Raw genomic sequence first — 25,559 nt, forward strand, 5'->3', positions numbered from 1 at the left:
TTTATCTGTATTCGAACCAAATTAGTTTTTCGCATATATTAGTTACGTTACATTTTTACTAAATTTATAGGTAAAGATGTTAATTGAATGTAATTTTTATTGTTTTAGGAAGGTGATATCGTATCTTGTAGATAAATTAAGTTATTTACACATAACGACTGCGGTCAAAGACTCTGAGATAAATAACCTCACGAATGTAATTACCTATCAAGAAAATTGCGAAATGAAATTTAATTATATGCCAATGTTTATGTAAACAGATGCTTGTATTAGATTTTTAAGTATTTTATAAGTTTTTTTGAAGTTTACTCTTTAAGAATCGATTTTCACAATAAGGCAATACGGGTATGAAAAAAATATTATGAGGCGTAAAATCTATAGAACGAATGACATTGTTACGTTTCTCTTAACGCCATCGACGACGTTTTCTAATAACGCCATCTATCGGAACCCAATAGGGTTCCTATAGATGGCGTTATTAGAAAATATTGGAGTAATCTTTGATAATGCGTATTTACTTGACTATTTTTTCGTCTACCTACGTTGTATTATTTGTCGATGTAATTGAAGTCGGTTTTGTTTTCGTTTGCCAGCAAACACAATTATGATATATATTAACATTTGTTATGAGCGAGAATCTTATCAACCGCTATTACAACAGCTAGTTTTGTGAATAGCTCACCAAACAATCGGCATGTGTTAATCAGATTTTCAATATAATATTCTCCTTTTAAAATAATAAAAAAATAATGAAAAACATTTAATCTTTAAAGCTATCAATAGCTACTCAAAAATCGTTACATTTTCTGAAAATTTCCACTTTTCTGCGGTATTTCCTCAATTTTTTACTGCATAAGAATTTTCTACGAGGTTTTAAATGCTTAAACGAAAATATCCGGTTGTTTCAGACATGCTCGAGTTTAAGGATCACAGTTAACAATTTTCCTTTTAACCGATTAAAAAAAGTAGGAAGTTCTCAGTTCAAAACTAATCCGGCTTAATGCAGTCGTTTGGAAGTTACGCACGTAAATACATTCCCGTGGTTAATTTTTATTTATATGCATAGTATATTGAATCATCATTTCAGCCTATCGCAGTCCACTGTTGGACATAGGCCTCCACAAGTTCGCGTCAAAAAAAGGCGTGAACTCGTGTGTTTTGCCCATAGCCACCACGCTGGGCAGGCGGGTTGGTGACCGCAGAGCTGGCTTTGTAGCACCGAAGACGCTGATCTTCAGCCTGTGTATTTCAAATCTAGCAGTTGGATGGTTATCCCGCCATCGGTCGGCTTTTTAAGTTCCAAGGTGGTAGTGGAACTGTGTTGTCCCTTAGTCGCCTCTTACGACACCCATGAGAAGAGAGGGGGTGGCTATATCCTTTACTGCTGTAACCATACAGCATATTATATATACTTTATTGCACTCAAAAAATAGATATAAAACATACAATAATAAAAAGTTTATGGCAAAGGTGGACTTATCTCTGAAAGAGATTTCTTCCAGTCAACCCATGGTCATGAGTAAGTGTTTCATATAGCGAGGCAAACAGTGCAAGAAGTATTCATTCAGAAGAAAATAAAAAATAAATAATAAATATTAAAAAAAAACACCAAAGAAAAAATAAATAAAATAAAAGAATAAAATTTATATATATACAAAAATGTAACATACTACATATTAACAAATACATATAAAGATACATACCAAAATACAAATATACTTATACATATACATAAACATATATATACTCTCTATAATATATAAGTAAATACATACATATTCTATAACTAGCTGACCTGGCGAACTTCGTATCACCTTATTTTTTTCTGAAATATAATAATAACATAATATATCAAAATAAAATATAGCCTATCTTTTAAGTTGGATCAAACTGCACACGGTGTGCAAATTTGACTAAAATCGGTTAAGTAGTTTAGGAGTTCATTGAGGACAAACATTGTAACACGAGATTTATATATATTAAGATATACAGATGATTACAAATTAGCTAGTGAAAGCAAGTGTTTCTTTAATTTATATTTAAAGGAAACAAGGGAAGGACTAGTTTGAATGACTCTTGGGAGTTTGTTCCATAGTAGTATGAATCTTATGGCAAGATTTTGGAGACGCTCTAACTTTGTAAGTAGCTCCTCAGTCACATCCAGATAGCATACATCAGCATAATCAAGGATAAGCAGTAGAAGGGTTTGCGCAAGCATAATTTTGGTTTGGAAAGGAAGAAAATATTGGAGACGCTTGAGAGAGTGAAATGTGTAGTGTATTCTTCTGCTGACCTCGCTGACATGAGCTGACCATGACAAATTGCAATCTATAATAAGCCCCAAATTCCTAACTTTATCACAGTAAGGAATTGGGACCCCAGAGTACGAGATTTTAGGAACCAATTCCCAGTCAAGTCTGCTTCTCAATCGACTACTTCCAATAATGATAGCTTGTGATTTAGCAGGATTGACCACCAGACCAAAAGATCTAGTCCAGTCCTGAACTGCGACAAGGTCACTATTTAAATTTTTAACAGCCTCATGCAACTCAGTCAACTGGAAGTGTCTGTATATTTGTAAGTCATCTGCATACAAATGGAAGGGAGAAGTGATTGCACGAGAAACATTGTTAATGAACACAGAAAATAGCAATGGAGATAAGACGCCACCTTGTGGAACACCAGCAGTAAGTTCCATCCAATCTGACGTATTGCCGTTGAAAGTAACGCACTGCTGACGTCCAGAAAGATAGGAGTGAAACCAGTCAATAACTGCAGGTGAAATGTTAACCGCACGCAGAGTACCAAGAAGAATGTCGTAATCAACTGAGTTAAAGGCACTGCTAAAGTCTAGCAGGATCATGGCAGTGAGCTTGGTTTGATCCATTGCACACCGCACATCCTCCGCCACATTCAGCAGTGCTCCAACAGTGCTGTGGGAGGGACGGAAACCGGATTGATAAGGAGATATAAAATTGTAAGAGGAGAGATGAGTATAAATTTGATTATGAACAACGGATTTTCGGACTTTGGAGAGTATGGGAAGAATGGATATAGGTCGAAATTGAGAAGGGATAGTAGGATTAGAGGTTTTAGGTAGGGTATGACAAGAGCTTTCTTCCATAGCGATGGAAAGACATTGCATGTAAGTGAAAAGTTTATTATGTGAGTAATTACAGGTGCAATGTCCTCCAACACCGGATAATATTGAATAAAAATATAAATATATTAAAACATCAATCCGCCAACCTGCAGTGAAGCAACGTAGTAGGTTAAGCTTTGATCCTTCTCCTATGTGGAGAAAGAACCCAGGAGTGGGATGTTGCAGGGTGAATCAGCTGTTAATCATATACTTTAAATACAATCAAAATCATCACAACACTCGATGTCAATGACCGTTTAGAATGTTTCGCAATACTTCTATAAATACTAAATATTGACACATAGCGGAAAATATCAAATAAATATACATAAGTCATTCGCATATTACATAATAGTGTTGTAGTTAATATTGTCACAGCTCATTTCCGTTTATTCGACATGAAGTACTAATTTCGATAAATTAGCGTCAGTATTGTTTTATTTATATTCATATATATATATATATATCTGCATTGCCAATACAAATGTTTGTCATGGGCGGAGATTGAACCCGCGACCGCAAGAGCAACGGCCGCAAACCAGTGCTGTGACCGTTGCGCCAAGGCGTAAAAATAGGCTTCAAAAAGCACTTTTTTTATACCACTAGGTCGACAAACAAGCGTATGGATCACCTGATGGTAAGAGATTACCGTAGCTTATAGACGCCTGCAACACCAGAAGCATCGCAAGCGTGTTGCCGACCCAATCCCCCCCCCCTCCAGGAGCTCTGGTCACCTTACTCACCAACAGGAACACAATGTTGCTTGAAAACAGTATTATTTAACTGTGATCTTCTGTAAGGTCGGGGTACTACCCCAGTCGGGCTGCCCCAGATTTTGAGCAGGAAATTCCTGCTGTGCCCTACCTCAGTTAGAGACTTATTTATGAATCATTAAACTACTAATTACATTTCATCATTATATTTGTTTAGTGCTTAAATTATTATATCGAAGCAAATAAATCTATTTATATCGAAGTAGCTGCGTAACATCGGCATGAGACAGAAGACTCGTGTCTTATCTTACGATCACGTGCTTGCCATACGATTGAATTTATCGATTGCTTAAGCAATGGAGATAATTGCAATGAAAATATGCAGTATCAATTTATTTATTTATTTATTTATTTATTACAGTTTACATTTATTGCACTTACAGTATACAACCAGGGCGTACAATAAACAAACATAAATTAATAACACTACAACAAATACATTAAAGAAATAACAATTTATCTTATAATACGAGTATACACATTAACATAATTCTAAATACTTAAAGCAAGATTTAACAAATTCAGACGAATTCATAGCGAATATATCAATACTACTATTGGAGGCCAACATATTATTATGTAAGCGAATGGCTGACTCAATTCTCAATTATCTGTAACATATAATATAAGATATATAGATATTTTTTTTTTGTATTTTAAATATATTTTTGGAGTTTATTGGAGTTAACTCTTTAATAATCGATTTTTATAAAAGGCCCCGGTATGAAATAAAGATGAGGAGTAAAATTTACAAATCTACTGAACGAATGACCTCGTGACGTTTTTGTAACGCCATCTATCGGAACGTAATAGGGTAATCAATTGTCGATAGATGCCATTACGAATCCTGCAAATAATTATGATTATACAAAAAAAAATGTTTTGATCTGGATATGTGCTTGTGGTTTTCTAATCTCGACATATCGATAAGTGGCAAATATTTGCACGTATTATATGATAACATTTATAGTAATTGATAAAATAAAGACGATAAAGATTTATCGCGTGAAATAACTTCATTTCTTCCAAATATAGATTCCAATATTCATATTTGTTCTCAAATATGTTAAGATTTTATCTAAGTAGGTATGTAGATTACATTTAAACATCGCTGACTACAATAACAAGAATGACAGTGACGGAGTTGGGTATTCCAAAAATTGATGCGATAATGATAAGAATGACATTAGTCTTCGGCAGGAAATACTTTGGATGCTATGAAGCACGGCAGCCTTGACTGTCCACACACACACACAACCACAACAACAATCGCACAGTTCGTAGTACAGATGCTTCCTAATCCGAGGATTATGGTTTATAATCCGACCCCGAGTAGATTTATTATTGAATAAGAAATATGTAGCTCTACATTCGCGCAAACTTCGTTTATTATCCACTGTATTTATGACTTTCTTCGACTACTATGTATCGGGTTCAACTATGTATAATAATGATCTTCCGATATACAAAAATAAAAGTATGTGTGTGCTTATGTACGCAAGTAAGAAGTTATACTTCATTGGCTAGCTATAACTTCACGTTGCTAACTTCTTCTTCGTCGATCAACTAACTTCAGTGTGTCGGTTTTTTGTGACGGCGTGCGTGCGCATCGTAACAATTTACTCTCATCATTCGCTCCAAAATAAGTAAAACTTTAAATACAGACGAGACGAAATCAAAAACATTATTATCACTGATTGTGACTACAATCATCATTCATCATTACAGCCACTGCTGGACATGGGCCTCCATAAGTTTACGCCAAAAATAACGTGAACTCATGTGTACTGTGTGGCTACGGTACTAAAGAATATAGCCACCCCCTCTCTTCCCGTGGGTGTCGTAAGAGGCGACTAAGGGATAACACAGTTCCGCTACCACCTTGGAACTTAAAAAGCCGACCGATGGCGTGATAACCATCCAACTGCTGGCTTTGAAATACACATGCCGAAGACGGGCAGCAGCGTCTTCGGTGCGACAAAGCCAGCCCTGCGGTCACCAACCCGCCTGCCCCGCGTGGTGACTATGGGCAACACACATGAGTTCACGTGATTACAATACGATCAAAAACTCGTATACGAACTTTGGACTGATAAATCCAGGCTATCTCCACACGTATTTATTATAATACGAATAGAGATAAAATAGTTGTGATAAAGGAAACGCCCAGCGGTGCCACTACACGATGTCCCCTTAAACTACAATTTATATCAATTAATTTTACGTATTTTAAAAAGATAAAAAAAAAAAACAATAAAAACATTTGCTGAATGAGCTTTGAACTGAGTTAAAAAAACACGTGTTTGAAGTACGTCAATTATAATATTGATTACAATTCGTTTGCTTGGCTTTTTATGTTTTATCAATATTTGAAATGTGTGTACTTTGAACGTGTTATTTCATTATAAATTTACTTTTAGCCAAATAATAAAATTATTAGGGTCAGTAGGTCTCATTCAGTAAGTATGAATAAAAACGGATGTCTAGATTTGTTACTAAGCGCAAAACTCACGAACGGCTAGAACAATTCAACTTTTTTTGTCAAATATTTATCGAAAAAAAAAACAATCGTATAGAGAACCTCTTCCTTTTTTGGAATTCGGTTAAAAACTGGTTTTTTTTACAATATGTTGTTTAATTTTGTTTAATTAGCGCAGTAGTCGCTCATTCATTCTTTTTGAATCGGTAGATAGTAAACTTGCGTTCCAAGCTAAGCACATTTATAAAGTCATTCATACATATTATGTACATTTAAACTATTTTTAATATTTGATACTTATCTATTTTTAGAAGCAGTTAAATAACAAGAAACATACGTAAAAGCAAACAGTAATGACGCAGGAATATTTTTCTACGATTCGAATAATCTGTATTTTACAGCGTAAAAACTAGTTTTACAATAATTTTATTCATGTGACGTATACTTGTGCAAATAACAGTACCGCTGGCGTCATATAATATATCGCTACTTGGAGATATTAATTAGGTTTAAATAAATAGCGGAAAATTAATTAATACGTTGCTTTTTGTTATATTTATTGCGAAAGTTTTATTTTTTACTAGCTTCGGCTAGATTTCGTTCTGTCAAAAGTTAATATTAAAAAAAAATTAGTATTAAAACCTTCCGTGGGGAACATATGAAAAATAAATTAGCCGAATTAGGCCATGCGAGCGCTTAGCAACATTCATTTTTATTTATATAAGATACATAAAGTTTTTTTATGTTGCTAAGATATCAGAAGATAGAATCATGTCTTATTTTTTTTACCACGTTAAGAGCCTAACGCCGAGTTGCACGAAAACAAATTAAAATTTAAGTAGTGATTAAACTTATTTAATCGCAAGAATTGTATGAAATTCTTGTGATTAAATTAGTTTAATCTCTACTTAAATTTTAATTTTGTTTCGTGCAACTCGGCGTATGAGGCGTAGATGTAACAATAAAAAAATAAAAACACGTAAGAAAGAGAGAGAGAAATAAAATATATCTAATTAACTTAAACAGTTTTTTTTTATTCCAGATAATGTTAAAAGAGTTCACGTCACTGTTTCTCAAACATACATCCCCAAGTCGTCGTCACTTGACCCCCGAATTGGTGTTGCGCCTCATTACGCCCTCCTGTCCGCTGTGGTCGGCGCCTGTGGAAGACTCTCCCTTTACTGACCCCTTCTGGGGGTTCTACTGGCCAGGGGGTCAAGCTACTGCCAGGTAGCATGAACTTTGTTTACTATTTTAGTTTTGTTTTAAATACTTTATGATACGGTCACCAACCCGCCTGCCCAGCGTGGTGACTATGGGCAAAACACATGAGTTCATGCCATTTTTGGCGCGAACTTGTGGAGGCCTATGTCCAGCAGTGGACTGCGATAGGCTGAAGTGATGATGATGATGATGATGATGATGAAATACTTGATTTGTTCATGGATACGTGCATATTATTTACAAATTCAGTAAAAGTTTGCAAATATACTCATACTATATATTTACAAAAAATGTGTGATTTTGAAATAGTATATATTTAGAAAAAAATAAGAATGTCAATTCTATTAACGTAGTATTTCGTATTTTTCCCTAATTTAGAAATTAAACTACCAATTACTTTTCTTCTACATTCCAATATCTAAGGATGCAGGAACTATTTTAATATTCTTAAATTAATTTTTATGATGCGCGCACACACCGTCACAAAAACCGACACCCTGAAGTTAGCTAGTCAACGAAGAAGAAGTTAGCAACGGGAAGTTAGCTAGCCAATGAAGTATAACTTCTTACGTGCGTACATAAGTACATACACACTTTTTTATTTAACAGTATACTTAGTTAAAAGCTATGTTACAAAAGGTTACGATTTATAACAAAGCTGCAACTATAAAAGTTTAGATAGATATAACCGTTGGCCGAGTAGTTCTTGTATACCTTACCAATAAAATGTACGCTATAATTATATACACTTAGCGTATATGTCGCTTATGCTCTAAACAATCCACTTTTTAGTACTAGCTCGTTTATTACCTTGTATCTTGTGTAGATGTTATTATTATTTATTATATTATTACGAAATTATTTTGTTTAGTGACTTAGTTTCTTTATATTACAGATTGTCCGGATACACATACCAATACCTAGATTCCTAGATACATAGTTCAAATTTTTCGTAACAAATATTTTATCGCCTCGCCCTTATTTTCATCCATTAATACTAAAAACTTGTTGAGGTTGAATTATTATTTTGCCATGCGAATTCCAAGCTTAATAATCGTGTACCCTTCACATCACACACGTCAGTATGAAACCACTTTGAACGAAACTTTCCCATGTGTATAAGAACCGGTTGGAGTTAAGGTCGAAACTCGGTTTTTATATTACAAATTTGAAAATAAACAATATTTTTAAAAAATAAAACACCAAAGCAATACTTTAAAGCGAGCGAGTTTGAGAGTATGAGGAAAAACTTTTCAATTATTATGATTCTTTATTTTATTTTATTATATACTTAAAGTTCGCAAACAATTGTTTACACAAGCATAAATCATAATTTTACACTGCATATACATGTAATTATAGTAACAGTATAACAATTACTTAAAGGCAAACTCAAAATGCAAATAAAAAAAACCAATGTAAACAAGTCAATATAAAAAAATTAAGTACCTAATTTATGTAAAGTTGAATATTACCCTCAGTTACACATAATTGTGTTTGCCAGCAAACGAAAAAAAAAAACCTACTTCAATTACATCGACATATATAACGTAGATAGACGAAAAAATAGTCAAATACGCATTATCAAAGATTACTCCAAAAGTTGTAATCAGATCTCGATGAAATTTAAATGTGACCACATGATAAATATCGGCTTTCGATTAAATTAAAAATCATCAAAATCGGTACACCCAGTAAAAAGTTGTGCGGATTTTCGACAGTTTCCCTTGATTTCTCTGGGATCCCATTATCAAATCCTGGTTTACTTATCATGGTACCATACTTAAGATATCTTAAAGCCTAATAATATAGGAATTTATTGCATACATTTACGGTAAGAGATAAACCAAATTATCTTATTCTCGTTCTCATTAATTATAAAAAAAATGACTATTTTAATTATTAAGTCTAAAAGCAAAGTAAAGTAGTAGTAAGTATTTTAGTTATTATTTACTAAATTATTGCTATTTTATCATGTGTATGTAATTAAATTCCAAGAACTCAGTATTTAAGTCGGGGCAAGCACTTATTTAAAATTCACCTCATGTGATAATAATGGAAAACTTTTTGAATCAATGTCATTGTTACGGAAAAATACGAAGCAAGTAAATAAAGTAATCCGCATCACATAAATAACACACAAATTAAGTAAAATCCCTCTTCCTAATAGGACAATAGATCCTCGAACAGCGTTGAAAAAACGATAAGCCCATAGTGCCCTGAAATAAATAGTATTTGATGGTCTAATGGTCTCGCGAATCAATGACATACACATAAATGTGAATTGTGTAAGCCTGTAATTATTATGTAACATTCGCTGTGTATGATAACGGAGTTATTATACAAAAATATTAGTATAATTGTCGATGATGTGACGGCAGATCGATAAACTCACAAATTCTATTGAGTGACATTTCAGTTCTAAAGTTTGCTGCATATTAGTCTCCTTAATACGTACTAACTCAAAAGAAAATTTCCCGAAATTCTATAGTTACTAAAAGTTTATTAATTTTAGGTAATTATTATTATTATTTTTTCTTAACAGAAATCATGCCAAAAACAATTTAAACACGATTTTATCAATAACAATGTTCAACAAGCGTTATGTGTATTTCAAATAGTAAAATAGAATAAATTCATACATATTTATATGTTGCGAGCGTGCCTCTGTCGCAGGTGCAGGGTCGGGGAAAAAACATCGCTCTTAGTTCTTAGATACAAAGTTACGACGTCGATTTGCGTCAATGTTGCTAAGAGGAAATCGACTAACGTTGACCGTACGTTCAGATAAAGCGCAAATGTCAACACATTGGAGTATAACACTTACTTATTTTATGGATAATACCTTTTCCTTACTAGAATAAAAAAAAATGTGTGTGTGTCTGTTTATTTAACACACGACAGAAGTGAAAATTTTGAAAAGTTGTAAGAAGTTAGACTATAAATCAAATCAATCGCAACGGTTTGTTCTAACGACTATATGATCACGGTCTTGTGACAAAGGTCGTAAGCGCCATTCAAAACGCGTCGCTTACGCATTTTGAGCTGTAATGAGCAGTAAATTATGTATCTTTCTTTATCGTGACTTATTTTAGTTTCATCGAGTTTCCCTTCAAAAGATACACGACGAATAGACTATACAGCTCATCGTGCAGCTAGCGTTAATATTGGGTAATTTATGTAATGCGACGAAAATACGACATAATTGTGTTTGCTCGCAAACGAAAAAAAAACCGACTTCAATTACATCGACAAGTAATACAACGTAGATCGACGAAAAAATAGTTAAGCAACTACGCGTTATCAAAGATTGCTCAAAAAGTAGTTATCAGATCTCGATAAAATTTATATGTGACTACATGATAAACATCAGCTTTCGATTAAATTAAAAATTATCAGAATCGGTACACCCAGTAAAAAGTTATTGCGGATTTTCGAGAGTTTCCCTCGATTTCTCTGGGATCCCATCACCAGATCCTGGTTTCCTTATCACGGTACTAAACTAGGGATATCCCCTTTCCAACAAAACAAGAATTATCAAAATCGGTACATCCAGTAGAAAGTTATGTGGTATAATACAATGTAGGTCGACGAAAAAAGCGTCAAGTAAAAACGCATTATTAGATATAACTCGAAAAGTAGTTGTTAGATCTCAAATAAATTTAAATGGGACCAATTGGCACACACCACCTTTCGATTAAAACAAAATTTGTCGAAATCGGTCTACCCGGTCAAAAGTTCTGATGTAACATACATTAAAAAAAAAAAAAAAAAAAATACAGTCGAATTGAGAACCTCCTCCTTTTTGGAAGTCGGTTAAAAAGTATAGGAAACTGATAAGCGCGAACCAGTTATGATACGGTTTATTGACCGACCGACAGACGGTAAATAATGTAATACTCTGACGTTACATAGATTATGAATTCCTGCCACAAAGCCTGTCCATATTATGGATTTAATTAAATTAAAAAAAATTCCTTATCCAAGTAGGTTTCAAAAGCGCTATTGAATCGTCATTTTACTAATTAATCACCAACATATTATTACTAAAACATTTTCCGAAACACATATATATTATGGTATAAGTATTATTTCGATCGGTTTACCAGTTTTCGCAGGATAGCCGAACAAAAAAAAACATTTATTTTTATAGATAGAATAGATTAGTTTTTAATAAATTAATTATCGTGTATATTGGAGTTATTATCCATTTGGAATGTAGATTTGAAAGGATTTATAACTCATAACGCCCCTAATATGGCGTATACATTATGAACTAAAACAGATTTTGTATAATAGATATTACTTTTTGCGATAAGAACACCTCGTACCGTGTTACTATTAAGTAAGCAATACATTACTCAATTGTTCTAACACTTTTTTAAGCCCATATTTTTAATAAAATTTTGTACCCAATTTGTTTCCCTAACCTGTTTTTCTATCAGCAAGTCAAATTGGGGACGGGTACAGACAACTTTGAGAATAACTGGACTACATTATGTGTACAAGAAATTTTACATATTTTTTATTTTTTATAACGTATTTATTCTCATTCTATTCCATTCACTTCTCATTCATTTAAAAATACACGAAACACAATACAGAATACATAACAATTACCTCAACTAAATCACAATGTTATGTATCGTATGTACTTGAAGAACTAACAAAAATGTGCAAAAACCCTGATAGCGGAAAAACACAATTAAAGATAATTTGGCTGGAGCTTGTCCTGGTACCTGAGTAGTATTTTATTGTGTTTTCCTTGTTACGAGCGTCAAGCGACAAGACTCTTCGTAATCATTACTAACATTGTAAAGAGAAAAGATTTGATTGTTTGTTTGTTTGCATTGAATAGGCTCCGAAACTACTGACCGATTTGAAAAATTCTTTCACTGTTGGGAAGCTACACTATCCCCGGATAGCATAGGTTATATTATATTTTCAAAACAATTAAGGGGGAAAAAATATTTTTAAATTTTTTTTATATTCCGTACAAAGCCGGAGCGGGATGCTGGCGTTTAGTATTGAGACTAAAATGTATGCATTTAATACATTAATATACATAAATTAGTTTAAATGTATTTGATACTTGTAGCCTTTTGATTAGTTGTTGTACAAGTTATTATTTATACTAATATTATAAAGCTAAAGAGTTTGTTTGTTTGTTTGTTTGAACGCGCTAATCTAAGAAACTACTGGTTCGATTTGAAAAATTCTTTCAGTGTTAGATAGCCCATTTATCGAGGAGGGCTGGCTATTTTTATTTTCAAATTAACGCGTGTGTAACCGCGTGGCACAGCTAGTTATAAATAAATAGTTTATTTTATCACCAGCCTTCTTTGTACATTCAATATTTTAATACATAGCGTATGTATGGAGCGTTCCACGCGAAGCGGACACCTAAAAAAATGTCGATTTTAGTAATGTCCGAATATGTTATACCTATATATGGCCTCATTTTATATGTGTAATATTGTTATACTATATTGTTGAATTAACGAGATATTAGTCATTAAAGTGTCGAGTAATCAGCAGGAACTGTAAGTGTTTACTGATTATTGAATATTACACAATATATGGATTAAGGCCAGGTAGGTACGAGTATAAAATATTCGAAAATTATTATACTAAAATCGAAAATATCGACATTTTTTAGTTATCCGCATCGCGTGGAATGCCCCGTAACCAAGTATATTTTATAATTACTTACGGCCGAACCCAATATTCAATCTAAAGATAGAGATAGGTAGTTATCATCGACTGCTAATAACTAGCTATCTATCCTTTGTAGTTGTCCCAATAATTCGCATAGGGGACTACTATCTCCAGTTAGCTGTAGATAGACCGGCTACCTGAGCTCTTCCTTACATTCCAGTATACGCAGCGTCACAGACGGCCTCAGTTATGTTACACAGATGTTTTGTAGTATTTAAATTTGTCATACAAATTTTATTCATATTAAAGTAATCTTGTTTTATAAAAATATGGACAAATTAATTTTTACACAGACTTTTTAATTTATAATAAATGATATTATTTTAATATGGAATGCATGGTAAATCTAGTAACGGAACGTTTTAACACGACACGAAAAGACGCTACGACGCCATTACGCTTTATTGAATCGTTGTTTCGTTTGAATTTGTATAATTTTTTTACAAATCAAAATTCAAATTATACAAATCATTGCAAATTATAGGTACAATCATTCACCAAATTGTTTGTTTTATTCACAAGATGAGTAAAGTAAGTATTATTTCACAAGAAACATATTATTTTTATTCAATTAATTGTTGCAAAAGAGCAATATCACTTGAACTGCTACTTGAACTTGAGTCTGCCATTATTTTTCACTCGAAATTAATTTTATTTTAAACAATGAAAATACTTTTTCAATTAATAAATCTTAGTTATCCCCCGAAAACTATAGATCGGATATTGTTGTTACTAAAGATAACCAACGTTACTGACAGATAGAACTCTATTATTATTGGGACGCTTACACTGTCATTTTCATACGAACTGTTATCTCTGGTAAGTTATCCTCCCTCTCGTCGATAGACAGCTTTGAAGGATAAGATTGCCTATCGTCGACAAGTTTATTGGGTCAGTAAAATGAATGATAGATAGATATTTCTGTCTCTAGTAGGACATAACCAGAGATAGATTGAATATTGGGTTCGGCCGTTACATTATATTCTTAATAGCTGTGCGCGACTTCGTCCGCGTGCAATTTAACAAAATAATTTTTGTTCAGTTCGCAGTTTTAAAATAAATTTAAAAAATCTGAAATAAAAGCAGCCTAAGTTACTCCTTATTACATCAGCTATCTGCCAGTGAAAGTCCCGTCAAAATCGGTCCAGCCCTTTCAGAGATTAGCCGGAACAAACAGACAGAAAGACAGAGACAAAAATGATAAAATATACATATGAATGTATTTAAAAGCGGTTATATTACAAACAGACACTCCAATTTTATTTATTTGTATAGATTATAGGTATTTAGCAACCGCTCTGTTTCAGTAATACCGGCGGTTTGTGGATCGATGGATATTTGTATTTGTGAAAACATTTCTTTTCGGTTTGGGTGACAGTCCTACGGCCGAACCCAATATTCAATCTAAAGATAGAGATAGGTAGTTATCATCGACTGCTAATAACTAACTATCTATCCTTTGTAGTTGTCCCAATAATTCGGATAGGGGACTACTATCTCCAGTTAGCTGTAGATAGACCGGCTACCTGAGCTCTTCCTTACATTCCAGTATACGCAGCGTCACAGACGGCCTCAGTTATGTTACACAGATGTTTTGTAGTATTTAAATTTGTCATACAAATTTTATTCATATTAAAGTAATCTTGTTTTATAAAAATATGGACAAATTAATTTTTACACAGACTTTTTAATTTATAATAAATGATATTATTTTAATATGGAATCCATGGTAAATCTAGTAACGGAACGTTTTAACACGACACGAAAAGACGCTACGACGCCATTACGCTTTATTGAATCGTTGTTTCGTTTGAATTTGTATAATTTTTTTACAAATCAAAATTCAAATTATACAAATCATTGCAAATTATAGGTACAATCATTCACCAAATTGTTTGTTTTATTCACAAGATGAGTAAAGTAAGTATTATTTCACAAGAAACATTATTTTTATTCAATTAATTTTTACAAAAGAGCAATATCACTTGAACTGCTACTTGAACTTGAGTCTGCCATTATTTTTCACTCGAAATTAATTTTATTATAAACAAAGAAAATACTTTTTCAATTAATAAATCTTAGTTATCCCCCGAAAACTATAGATCGGATATTGTTGTTACTAAAGATAACCAACGTTACTGACAGATAGAACTCTATTATTATTGGGACGCTTACACTGTCATTTTCATACGAACTGTTATCTCTAGTAAGCTATCCTCCCTCTCGTCGATAGGCAGCTTTGAAGGATAAGATTGCCTATCGTCGACAAGTTTATTGGGTCAGTAAAATGAATGATAGATAGATATTTCTGTCTCTAGTAGGACATAACCCGAGATAGATTGAATATTGGGTTCGGCCGCTAGTGGACTCTTCCTACCGGGCCTCGGTTAGCACGTTAAGTTAGGGGTTAGACCCCTCCTCCCCTTAGTTAAGATTTAGTGAGATTTGCCCGGAATTATTTAAATGTAATTACGTAACTACAAACGACTAACAAAATAACTGTCATTTAACAAACGCCAAACGTATTGGAACGAATTCCGTTTCCGGTAGCCAATAACAAAAAAAATCAAAATTTAAAAACCCAAGATTACAGTTTACACTCAACTCAGCTTGCAATAATTTTTATCAATGAAAAAATGCAATTAGATCAAAATGTTACATCCAGTCAAAATTTTCATTTAATAAGCAACCTTATTAAGTTACAGTTTAGTTTGGATACTTAATACCTTTACATAAAACTTTTTGGTATGACCACTCAAATACGCTTGTATTCTAAAAGCTAATACCAAAATAGACTTTATTTGTAGTAGTTTTATAGTTCATTTTAACACTTAATATTAACATAAGACTTTTGGTCGTTACAGTTCATATACGCTAGTACTCATAAAAATTAAGTTCTAAATTGGACCTTATCGCTATATGAACAAGACTAAGGTTTCGATTCGAAGTATGACTCATACTGCAGCGGGTTTTACGGTTTTATTTATAGTAAGGTTGCGTTTTTTTGCAATATTATTTTGTTAGTTGTTAGCTGACCATGTGTTGTCTAAGAGCAATCATTATTCATATGTAAACAGTACAAAATTTAAACAGATTAGACTTTACTCCCGACTTGTTTTTGTATTGATACTGTTTGATAATTTTCATAACAAAAATACTGTATGAAAATTTGTATGGCATGAAAAGATCACGTAAAAATTTGTGAGAAGTTTTTACTTATTTTTATAATTTTTTCTAGAAATTATTCCTATTATCACTTATTTATTCACAAAAAAATATTACAGGAACTGGATTAAACTAAACACACACACAATTACAATCCTTCTTTGTCGCCAAATATATTATACTATTGGGCAAACATAAAGATATTTGGAGGAGTAAAGACTCGTACAGGAGTAGAGTCCTTATGTAGGATATCTAGAAACATCGTAGTTCTATCAACTACGCTGCAGTGTAGATTGATAGATGTATTTTTTGTAATGTTTTCCTCATCACCGATTTAGCAAAAGCGCTATTCCGCTTTTAATTGGGTTTCGTGGCCTATTAGTGTGTTATAATGCAAGTTTATTATAGAAATGTATATTATTTTATATTAAATTACTTATTATAATGTTGCCAAGATGATGCTAGTATAATACAACTAGATTAATATTCAAGCCCTAAACTATCATTTTAACGATTGCTGACCAATGATCTACCATTGTGATATGATTAGTAGAATGTGAATTTTTGTTAATGCATACCTCATCCACCATGTGAGTCATCTCGGCATAATATTTATTGTTTTGAACATTAATTTTGTGTTTAGGAAAATTCGCTCAAATAATGCATTATCAAAAACTTAAAACAAGTGTTACCAAAATTTTGTAGATTAGAATTTTTTAGAAATTACTGTTTACTAATAAGTTTTTTGCGTCTATAATAAAATATTTTTAGCTTAAAATTTTTGCAAACTACTTATAAATACTCACACAAAAAAAAAGTAAAATACCCAACTGTAAATAACTGTATATATAATTGATAATATTTATAATAATATATAGTATCAACGTGTTAGTTTGACCTATACTGAAGCATGCTTGAATATGTGTCATATTTTATTTTTTATCTTTAACAAAATAACACAAAAAGTATTACGAATTTATTTGTGGCTTTTTGATTAACAACTCCATTCACATATGAGTAAACAAACTACAAACATAAACTGTAAACATTAATATATTTAGCAACACCTAACTGGTCATTAGTATAGTTAATATGATCTTAATAGAGTCGTGCAGACCAGACAGCTTCATTATTTATTTAAATAAAAAGGAAATCTTCGATATTAGCACCAGAGAAAGTCGAACGTTATGATGACCTCGACTGCTTATTTTCATTTGCGTAAATTCGTGAATCATTTCCATACAAACATTGAACTTAAGCTATTAAAAAAATTGTAAGAAGAATATTTAAAATAATCCTAATTGCTTCGTGTTTAATAGCTCACAAATTAATTGTTTTATTAACAATAATATTGACAGTTGTAAAGAAACAACACAAAATATTTAAATGTAAGGCTCAAGAACAGTTGAGAGACTTATTTATTATTAGTTATTTGTGTAAGGTTGTTCTTGGCGTAAACACAGTTTTAGAAATAAAGGAAAATTGACAAGCTTTCAGTGAGCAACACTAACGTATGTCTTATATATTTGTCATGAATATGTAGTTCGTCACACGTTTAAAATAGTTTTAAAACATACATATTATTACTATTAAATAATTCCTAAATTATATAATATTTAATAATTAATTATATTCATATCAGTTGTAATAATTGTATATAAACTTTATCCTCTAGGTTATCAAGGCGTCGGGTTTTACGTTGTGCAGATTTCCGTTTTAACAAGTTAATATTATTGTAAGTTATGTGTAATTTAGTTATCAGTTTGTTGCTGGGGTTATTTTGGCTTTCCTGTAAACAACTAAATATCACCTACGAGAACTGTTTGTTATTTCGTATATATCTTATAATTAGTATTCAATAGTATTATCTAAATTATGTGCTACTAAATTAATAAATACTCATGTTTACTTAACTTAACTTCTGTTGTTTGTTCGTTTGATATTGATAATAAGATGGCTGTGTGCAGCATCATATGCTATATATTTTAGAGTAATACTTTTAACATCAACATTTGACTATTTTTATTAGTTCACTTGGTTTCTTTAAGGATTGGGGTACATATTATCTGTAAAACATTATTTAAATATAAATTAACTATATTAATCCTTAATAATCATATAATAAAAAGCCTTCTCATAAAGTGGTACATAAAGTCGCCTAAGCGCTTGCTATTGTGGGTTCGATTCCCACTTTGATCTATTAATCTTTGATTATTAGTATTTGAACTATTATATTTAAAAAGGATGGTCATACTATAGATACGGACAAAATCCTCAGGTGAAAGAAGAGTAATGCATTCCGAGCCTAAGGAAAGGAAGGAAACACTTAGGTGAGAGCGAGATAGCAATATAAAGAATCATCCGTGTAAATTAATCGAGGTTAGAAAGAGACGGAAGGTCTGAGTCATCGAGGATTATTTGAGTTTGAGAACTGTAAGATGAGTCACTCTTGTTCGTATTAAATTTAATACTTTTTTTATAAAATATTTTTTATTTTATATTACTTTTTTATTATTATTGCGTATTATTTTTTTTTTTTTTTTACGGATTTTTTCAATTTGATTACTAATAAAATTACGAAAATTCTGATTTAAATTGTATACTTAGAACATGCTTTACTAATACAAAGGCCCACCCTCGTCCTTGACCTCAACCTCACGACCTCTCGACCTCGTTATCGACGCTCATACCGGTCGCACCATGGTCTCACCACAATATGCTAGAATTATGTAAATCATGCAATCCGCCAACTCTGCGAAAAATATCGACTCGCACAAAAAGACTTGCATATGGTGTTCGTGGATCTGGAAAAGGCATACGATAGGGTCCCCCGTAAGGTTCTGTGGTGGGCTATGAAAAGGAAAGGAGTGCCAGAGAAGTATGTACGACTTGTTCAGGCGATGTATGATAGAGCTAGCACCCACGTCCGGTCCGAAGCCGGGGTAACTGACAAGTTCAGTGTGGCTGTAGGTTTGCACCAGGGGTCGGCTTTAAGCCCGTATCTCTTCCTCCTGGTAATGGATGTTCTAACATCAGACATACAGGAGGAAGCACCCTGGTGTATGCTGTTTGCTGACGACGTTGTTCTTGTCGGAGATAATGTCCTTGAGGTACAGAGCAGACTGGGAAAATGGCAGGAAAGACTGGAGGGCGCCGGATTGAGGATAAGTAGGTCTAAAACCGAGCACTTGTTCTGCGATTTCAGCGGTTCGTCCGGTTTTTCCCATATTGCTTTGGATGGTGTATCCCTACCAGTCTGCTCCGACTTCCGCTACCTTGGGTCATTAATACAAAATGACGGCAACATAGACCGTGACGTGAAAAATAGAATAAATGCGGGATGGATGAAATGGCGACAGGTCTCTGGAACAGCTTGTGATCCACGAATGCCCCTTAAACTTAAGGGGAAAATCTATAAAACGATCATAAGACCTGTCGTAATGTATGGATCAGAATGTTGGGCAACAAAAGTGACGGATGAAAGAAGAGTGCACGCAGCCGAGATGAGAATGCTAAGATGGATGTGTGGAGTAACGAGGAAAGATCGGATTAGAAATGAGTATATAAGGGGAAGTTTGACAGTAGCACCTGTGACAGAGAAAATAAGGAGCAATAGGTTAGCGTGGTATGGGCATGTAATGAGGAGGGATGACCGCTATGTCGGTAAAAGAATGTTAGGGATGAATGTCGAAGGACGAAGAGCGATCGGCAGACCGAAAAAGCGATGGATGGATTGTGTGAGTGAGGATATGAGAAAAAAAGGAGTAAGCACTGAAGTGACGAATAATAGAGAGGAATGGAAGAGAAAAACATGTTGTGCCGACCCTACATAAGTGGGATAAGGGCAGGAAGATGATGATGATGTAAATCATGCAATGAACAACCAGCATGTTTCAACATGCGTTTAATCTCTACTCATATAATATGTCTAACATAGCGTGAATTTTTACAGCCTTTTAGTTGATCTGTGCACTCTTCGCTGAACATCAGCGTGCTTTTTAAGACACCGCAGTCGGTTAATTTGTTTTTGTTTCTATGGTTTTGCATATGAAAACTTTCGCAATACAAACTTCTCGAATCTTGACTGTCTCACCACAGGTACACAACACTGTTTGGGATCTGTATTTTATTTTATACAATTGTCTTGAATAAGTAATTTATAATTGTAGAAGTTTAAATTGTTTACTATGAATTAAATATTATTGTAGTTTCGTCCGTCTGCGTTAAGCTATGAAATCTTAATAGATAAACATTTTCATAAATTACGTATTACTGAAAGCTGCAGAACATTAAAAGGAAATATAATTGTGTTTGCTTGCAAACGAAGAAAATGCGATTATTTAGATCGACCAATATTACAACAGATATACGAAAAAATAGTAAAATAGTAAACATAATATAGTAAACATTCATTCTTAGAGATATCTAAAATATACTAGTGAGATATGGATTAAATTTAAATGGTAGCACATGACACGCACCACCTTTCAATTAAAAAAAAAAACCATCGAAATCGGTACACCGAGTAAAATTTTCTGAGGTAACATACTCAACAAATAACAGAGAAAATCTAAATAATTAACTTTCACATACTTCACAGAATATAAACCTAAATCACCTTATTCCTAGGTCGGCTAGACCACAGTTTAATAACCTAAGCGTTGAGATGAAAATGACGTCAGCCGTAAAATAGCGAATTCCACGAAAGTCTGATACTTGTTTGTGTCGAGTAAGGGTAGAGGGATGTTTCCGAGAATCAACCCCCGGGGTACGTGACTCACGCTGGAGCAACGGAATTATTTATTTCAGTACTGTATTACAGACGTGTTTTGAAAATATACGTAAACATTCGTATTTTTTAGAAAGTATTAAAGAGTAAAAATCACAAATTATATCACTTAAGTTGTAATAAATTTAAAGATTGTATCATTTAAATACTTTTTTGCGTTTTTATAAAAGTTTTTAAATTTAATTATTTACGCAAGCTCAAATACTTTTTTTTTTAAGTTGTAATCGATTATAATTTTTTTTTGTATTATTATTTTTTGTTCTATTTAATAAATTTTAAATACTATTTTTTTTTATCTATATCAGAATTTTAGTTAGTTTTTATTTTATAGTTGTTACTATGTAGCTATTCTGTTCAAAATGGTAAATACAAAATTTAATGACAATCATTTTTTCATCAACGTTTTGTGTGAAAAAATAAGAACACGTCGTCTTTCACAATATTAAATGTTGTTAAGTTTTGTAAAGATGAATAAATTAATGTGCTGTGTGGCTACGGCACTAAAGAATTTAGCCACCCCCTCTCTTGCCGTGGGTGTCGTAAGAGGCGACTAAGGGATAACAAGGTTCCACAACCACCTTGGAACTTAAGAAGCCGACCGGTGGCGGGATAACCATCCAACTGCTGGCTTTGAAATACACAGGCCGAAGACGGGCAGCAGCGTCTTCGGTGCGACAAAGCCAGTACTGCGGTAACCAACCCGCCTGCCCAGCGTGGTGACTATGGGCAAAACACATGAGTTCACGTTATTTTTGGCGTCAACTTGTGGAGGCCTATGTCCAGCAGTGGACTGTATGGGCTGTAATGATGATAATGATGAATAAATTAAATTACATATAAAAATATTTAAATTACATATAAATTAAAAAATAATATCCATATATATAATTATACTTATTTAATTTACATATATTATTGTTTACAAAACATTTGGTTTAACCTAAACTATGTATATTTTTTCCCAAAATAACGCAATAAACATAAAGTAATACTAAACGACAGTAGATGAGTAATTTAATATCTATTTTATGCACGATGTTACCAATTTTTTTTTCATTAAAACATTTTACGAAGTTTCTTGCCGATTCTTCTTTGCAGAATTTATATTCCGAACGGTGGTAGCTTGTTTCTTAAAAATAATTGAAATTTTAATTTGTAATTTTGTAAAATGACGAATTGAAATATCTAATATTAAAAACTCCATTAATATACGTAATTATTGTAAAAATTTATATATTTATTTTTACGTCTCGTATTGTAAAGCTTAACTAATGACTTCCACATTTTATCAAAATACTAGTTGTCTATACTAATATTATAAAGAGGAAATATTTGATTGTTTGTTTGCATTGAATAGGCTCCGAAACTCGATTTGAAAAATTCTTTCACTGTTGGGAAGCTACACTACGGGTGACATAGGCTATGTTATATTTTTAAAAAAAATTGGGTTTTTTTTTTTAAATTTTCGTTAAGTACCCGTGCGAAGCCGGTGCAGGATGCTAGTCAAGTAATAAAGATCAAACGAAATGCGGAATTATCGCCAGCTCTGTTTACAATGTTACACAAATATATACACATTACAAACTCCACGTGTCATGCGACCCGTTGGAAGATCGGAAATGATGACACGAGCATGCAATAGTTTCACAACATGGTTATCTATTCGCTTTTGAATAACCGTTAAAAATATACGCGATTTAATTTTTAAAGAATTGATGTGTAAAAGATCTGAATTTATTGTTAAATTCGTGTGTTCAATTTTTTTATTTATATTATAGCTAGCTGCCCGGACAGATTTCGTTCTGTCAAAAGTTAATAATATTTTTTTTTTGTATTAAAAACTTCCATGGGCCTTTAGGTACATACAAAAAATAAATTAACCAAATTGGTCGAGCCATCTAGAGTTATGCGCTTAGCAACATTCATTATACCAACATATAGAGAAAGATTGACATGGCCGCATTTATTATTTTTATTATGATTAATATTATTCTTTCACCACATAATGTTAATTTTTTTTTCATTCCAATTATATTCACATGTATAATCTATTATTTGTATAGCTTTATATTATATTTTTATGTTAGTATATAATATCGTATGAACTTTATATTATTACTTTAGAAACACAGTGCACTGTTAAACTATTCATTGTTTTTGCTGCACTGTTTATCACATAAACTGTATCTTTTTTTCTGTAAATAAATAAAATAAATAAATAATTTTTATTTATATAGATTTATTACCAATTTAATTTATTGTAATATAGTTTTCTAAAATTAAGGATATTTAAAATTTAAATAATGTTTAATAAATTTTAGTAACTATTTTTAGGCTTTAATTGACTAAGAACATATTTGTATTAATACTTCGGTCTGTTCGTCCGTCACAGATCGTTTGGTTGTGAGTTAAACTGTCACCATGACTATAGTTCACGGCTAATAGTTCTTGACAGTCATACATAAGAAGAAAAAAAAAAATAATTATACGCCGAAAAAATTTTAATCGGTAGATGAACATTTTTTTAGATGCCTGACGTTACAGATACATTACAGCAACCGTGTGCACGGGAGGACTTATTCAATGCATTTTTTATTATTATAGAAATTATTATTATGTTATCATTATTTAAATTAATAATTAAAAAAATAAATTAAATTACAGTAATTGCGCATATAAATTTAAGTACCCATGTATAGTATACTGGTCTCTTATAATTGTATGTAATATGTATTTGCTCGCAAATGAAAAAAAAACGACTTCAATTACATCGACAAGGTAATACAACGTAGGTCGACGAAAAAATAGTCAAATAAATACGCGTTATCAAAGATTACTCAAAAAGTACTTAGTTATCAGATCTCGATGAAATTCAAACGTGAGCCCATGATAAACATCAGCTTTCGGTTAAATTGAAAATCATCAAAATCGGTACACTCAGTAAAAAGTTACGCGGTATAATACAACGTAGGTCAAATAAATTTAAGTGGGACCAAATGACACACACCACCTTTCGATTTAAAAAAAATTGTCGAAATCGGTCCACCCACCATACATTAGAAAAAATACAGTCGAATCGAGAACGTTCTACTTTTTTGGAAGTCAGTTAAAAATCAGCTCTCGCGGTAACACTTACCGCCACGTCAAGATCTCCACGCGAAACGAAACGCGCTGGAACCTTTATCGTATTGATATAGTATTACTACTGTCCGTTTAATATGGTGTAACTCATTGTTATATTGTTTTTGTACATATTTGTATGAGATTTGGTCTAAATAATTGTACTCAAAAAAGGAGTTAGTAAATAATAAATAGGTATATGAACTTTTGTAAAACAATTTAATTACTTTTTTAATTTTACAATATAAACCATTATTTTATAATGTTACTTATGACTCATATTTTTAAAAACCTAATATAGATATAATATAGGTAGGAACAATGTGAAACCACCCAGAAAAGTTGTGACTAGGTATATACAATTAGTCCAAGCAAAACAGGCCCTAAACACATGTTTTACCTCCTTCTGATAATGCCTATCAACAACTTATGCGTAAGATCAAGTTTATTGGCTACCGCTGTAACATGTCCGAATACGTTTTTATAATAACGAGACACTTAAAAACTATTTTAACTATACGACACTCATTATAATGTCATTTTAAAAATAAGTTTACTGAGAATTATGTAAAGTATTTCATGTACGTATCACATATTTCTTAGATAACGTTATATAGGTAATATGGGGAGAAATTTTTTAAAGTAACATTTTTTCGCTGAACTACACTGATTGCAAGCTATTATAGTGCCATATCTTAGAAAAGTGATATAGCAGAGTTTGTATCTTAATATTATCGATATTTGGTTCATTTTCGTCCACAAATATTATCGCCATGCACACACACTTGGGTAACAATAATTATCTAACGATTTTCCAAGAACGATACCAAAATAGATTTTATTGTCTTGAATAATTTTGTACTAAAATTTAAAATTATTAAAATGTTATTCTTTAGTCAACTACCGAATAAATATAATGTCGTGTTTATTATTAAATGAAATCAGTAATAATGGTAACACAAACGATATTTATTAAAAAAAAAAAAATAATAAATCAGAAGTTCACGTTCTTTTTTTTTTTTTTTTCGAACAATACATAATCTCGACTAGACAAGGCTATCTAAACGTAAGCGATAATAAATAGACAAGTGACTGCTCTACTGCATATTACATAACGATAAATTTAGTTACATTAATATTATTTATTTT

General features: G+C 32.3%; 1 protein-coding gene across 1 annotated transcript in view; it reads left to right on the forward strand.

Moving 5' to 3' along the window:
* LOC123664768 (electron transfer flavoprotein beta subunit lysine methyltransferase-like) overlaps positions 1 to 25,559 on the forward strand; it is a 74,544-nt gene that overhangs the window by 46,063 nt on the left and 2,922 nt on the right. Inside the window, exon 2 of the mRNA XM_045599248.1 lies at positions 7,437 to 7,624. Within this exon, the coding sequence (XP_045455204.1) occupies positions 7,440 to 7,624 (185 nt within the window). The 5' untranslated portion in view covers positions 7,437 to 7,439. The remainder of the gene's footprint in view (positions 1 to 7,436; positions 7,625 to 25,559) is intronic.

Source organism: Melitaea cinxia, chromosome 22, assembly GCF_905220565.1.
Source record: "Melitaea cinxia chromosome 22, ilMelCinx1.1, whole genome shotgun sequence".
NCBI lineage: Eukaryota > Metazoa > Arthropoda > Insecta > Lepidoptera > Nymphalidae > Melitaea > Melitaea cinxia.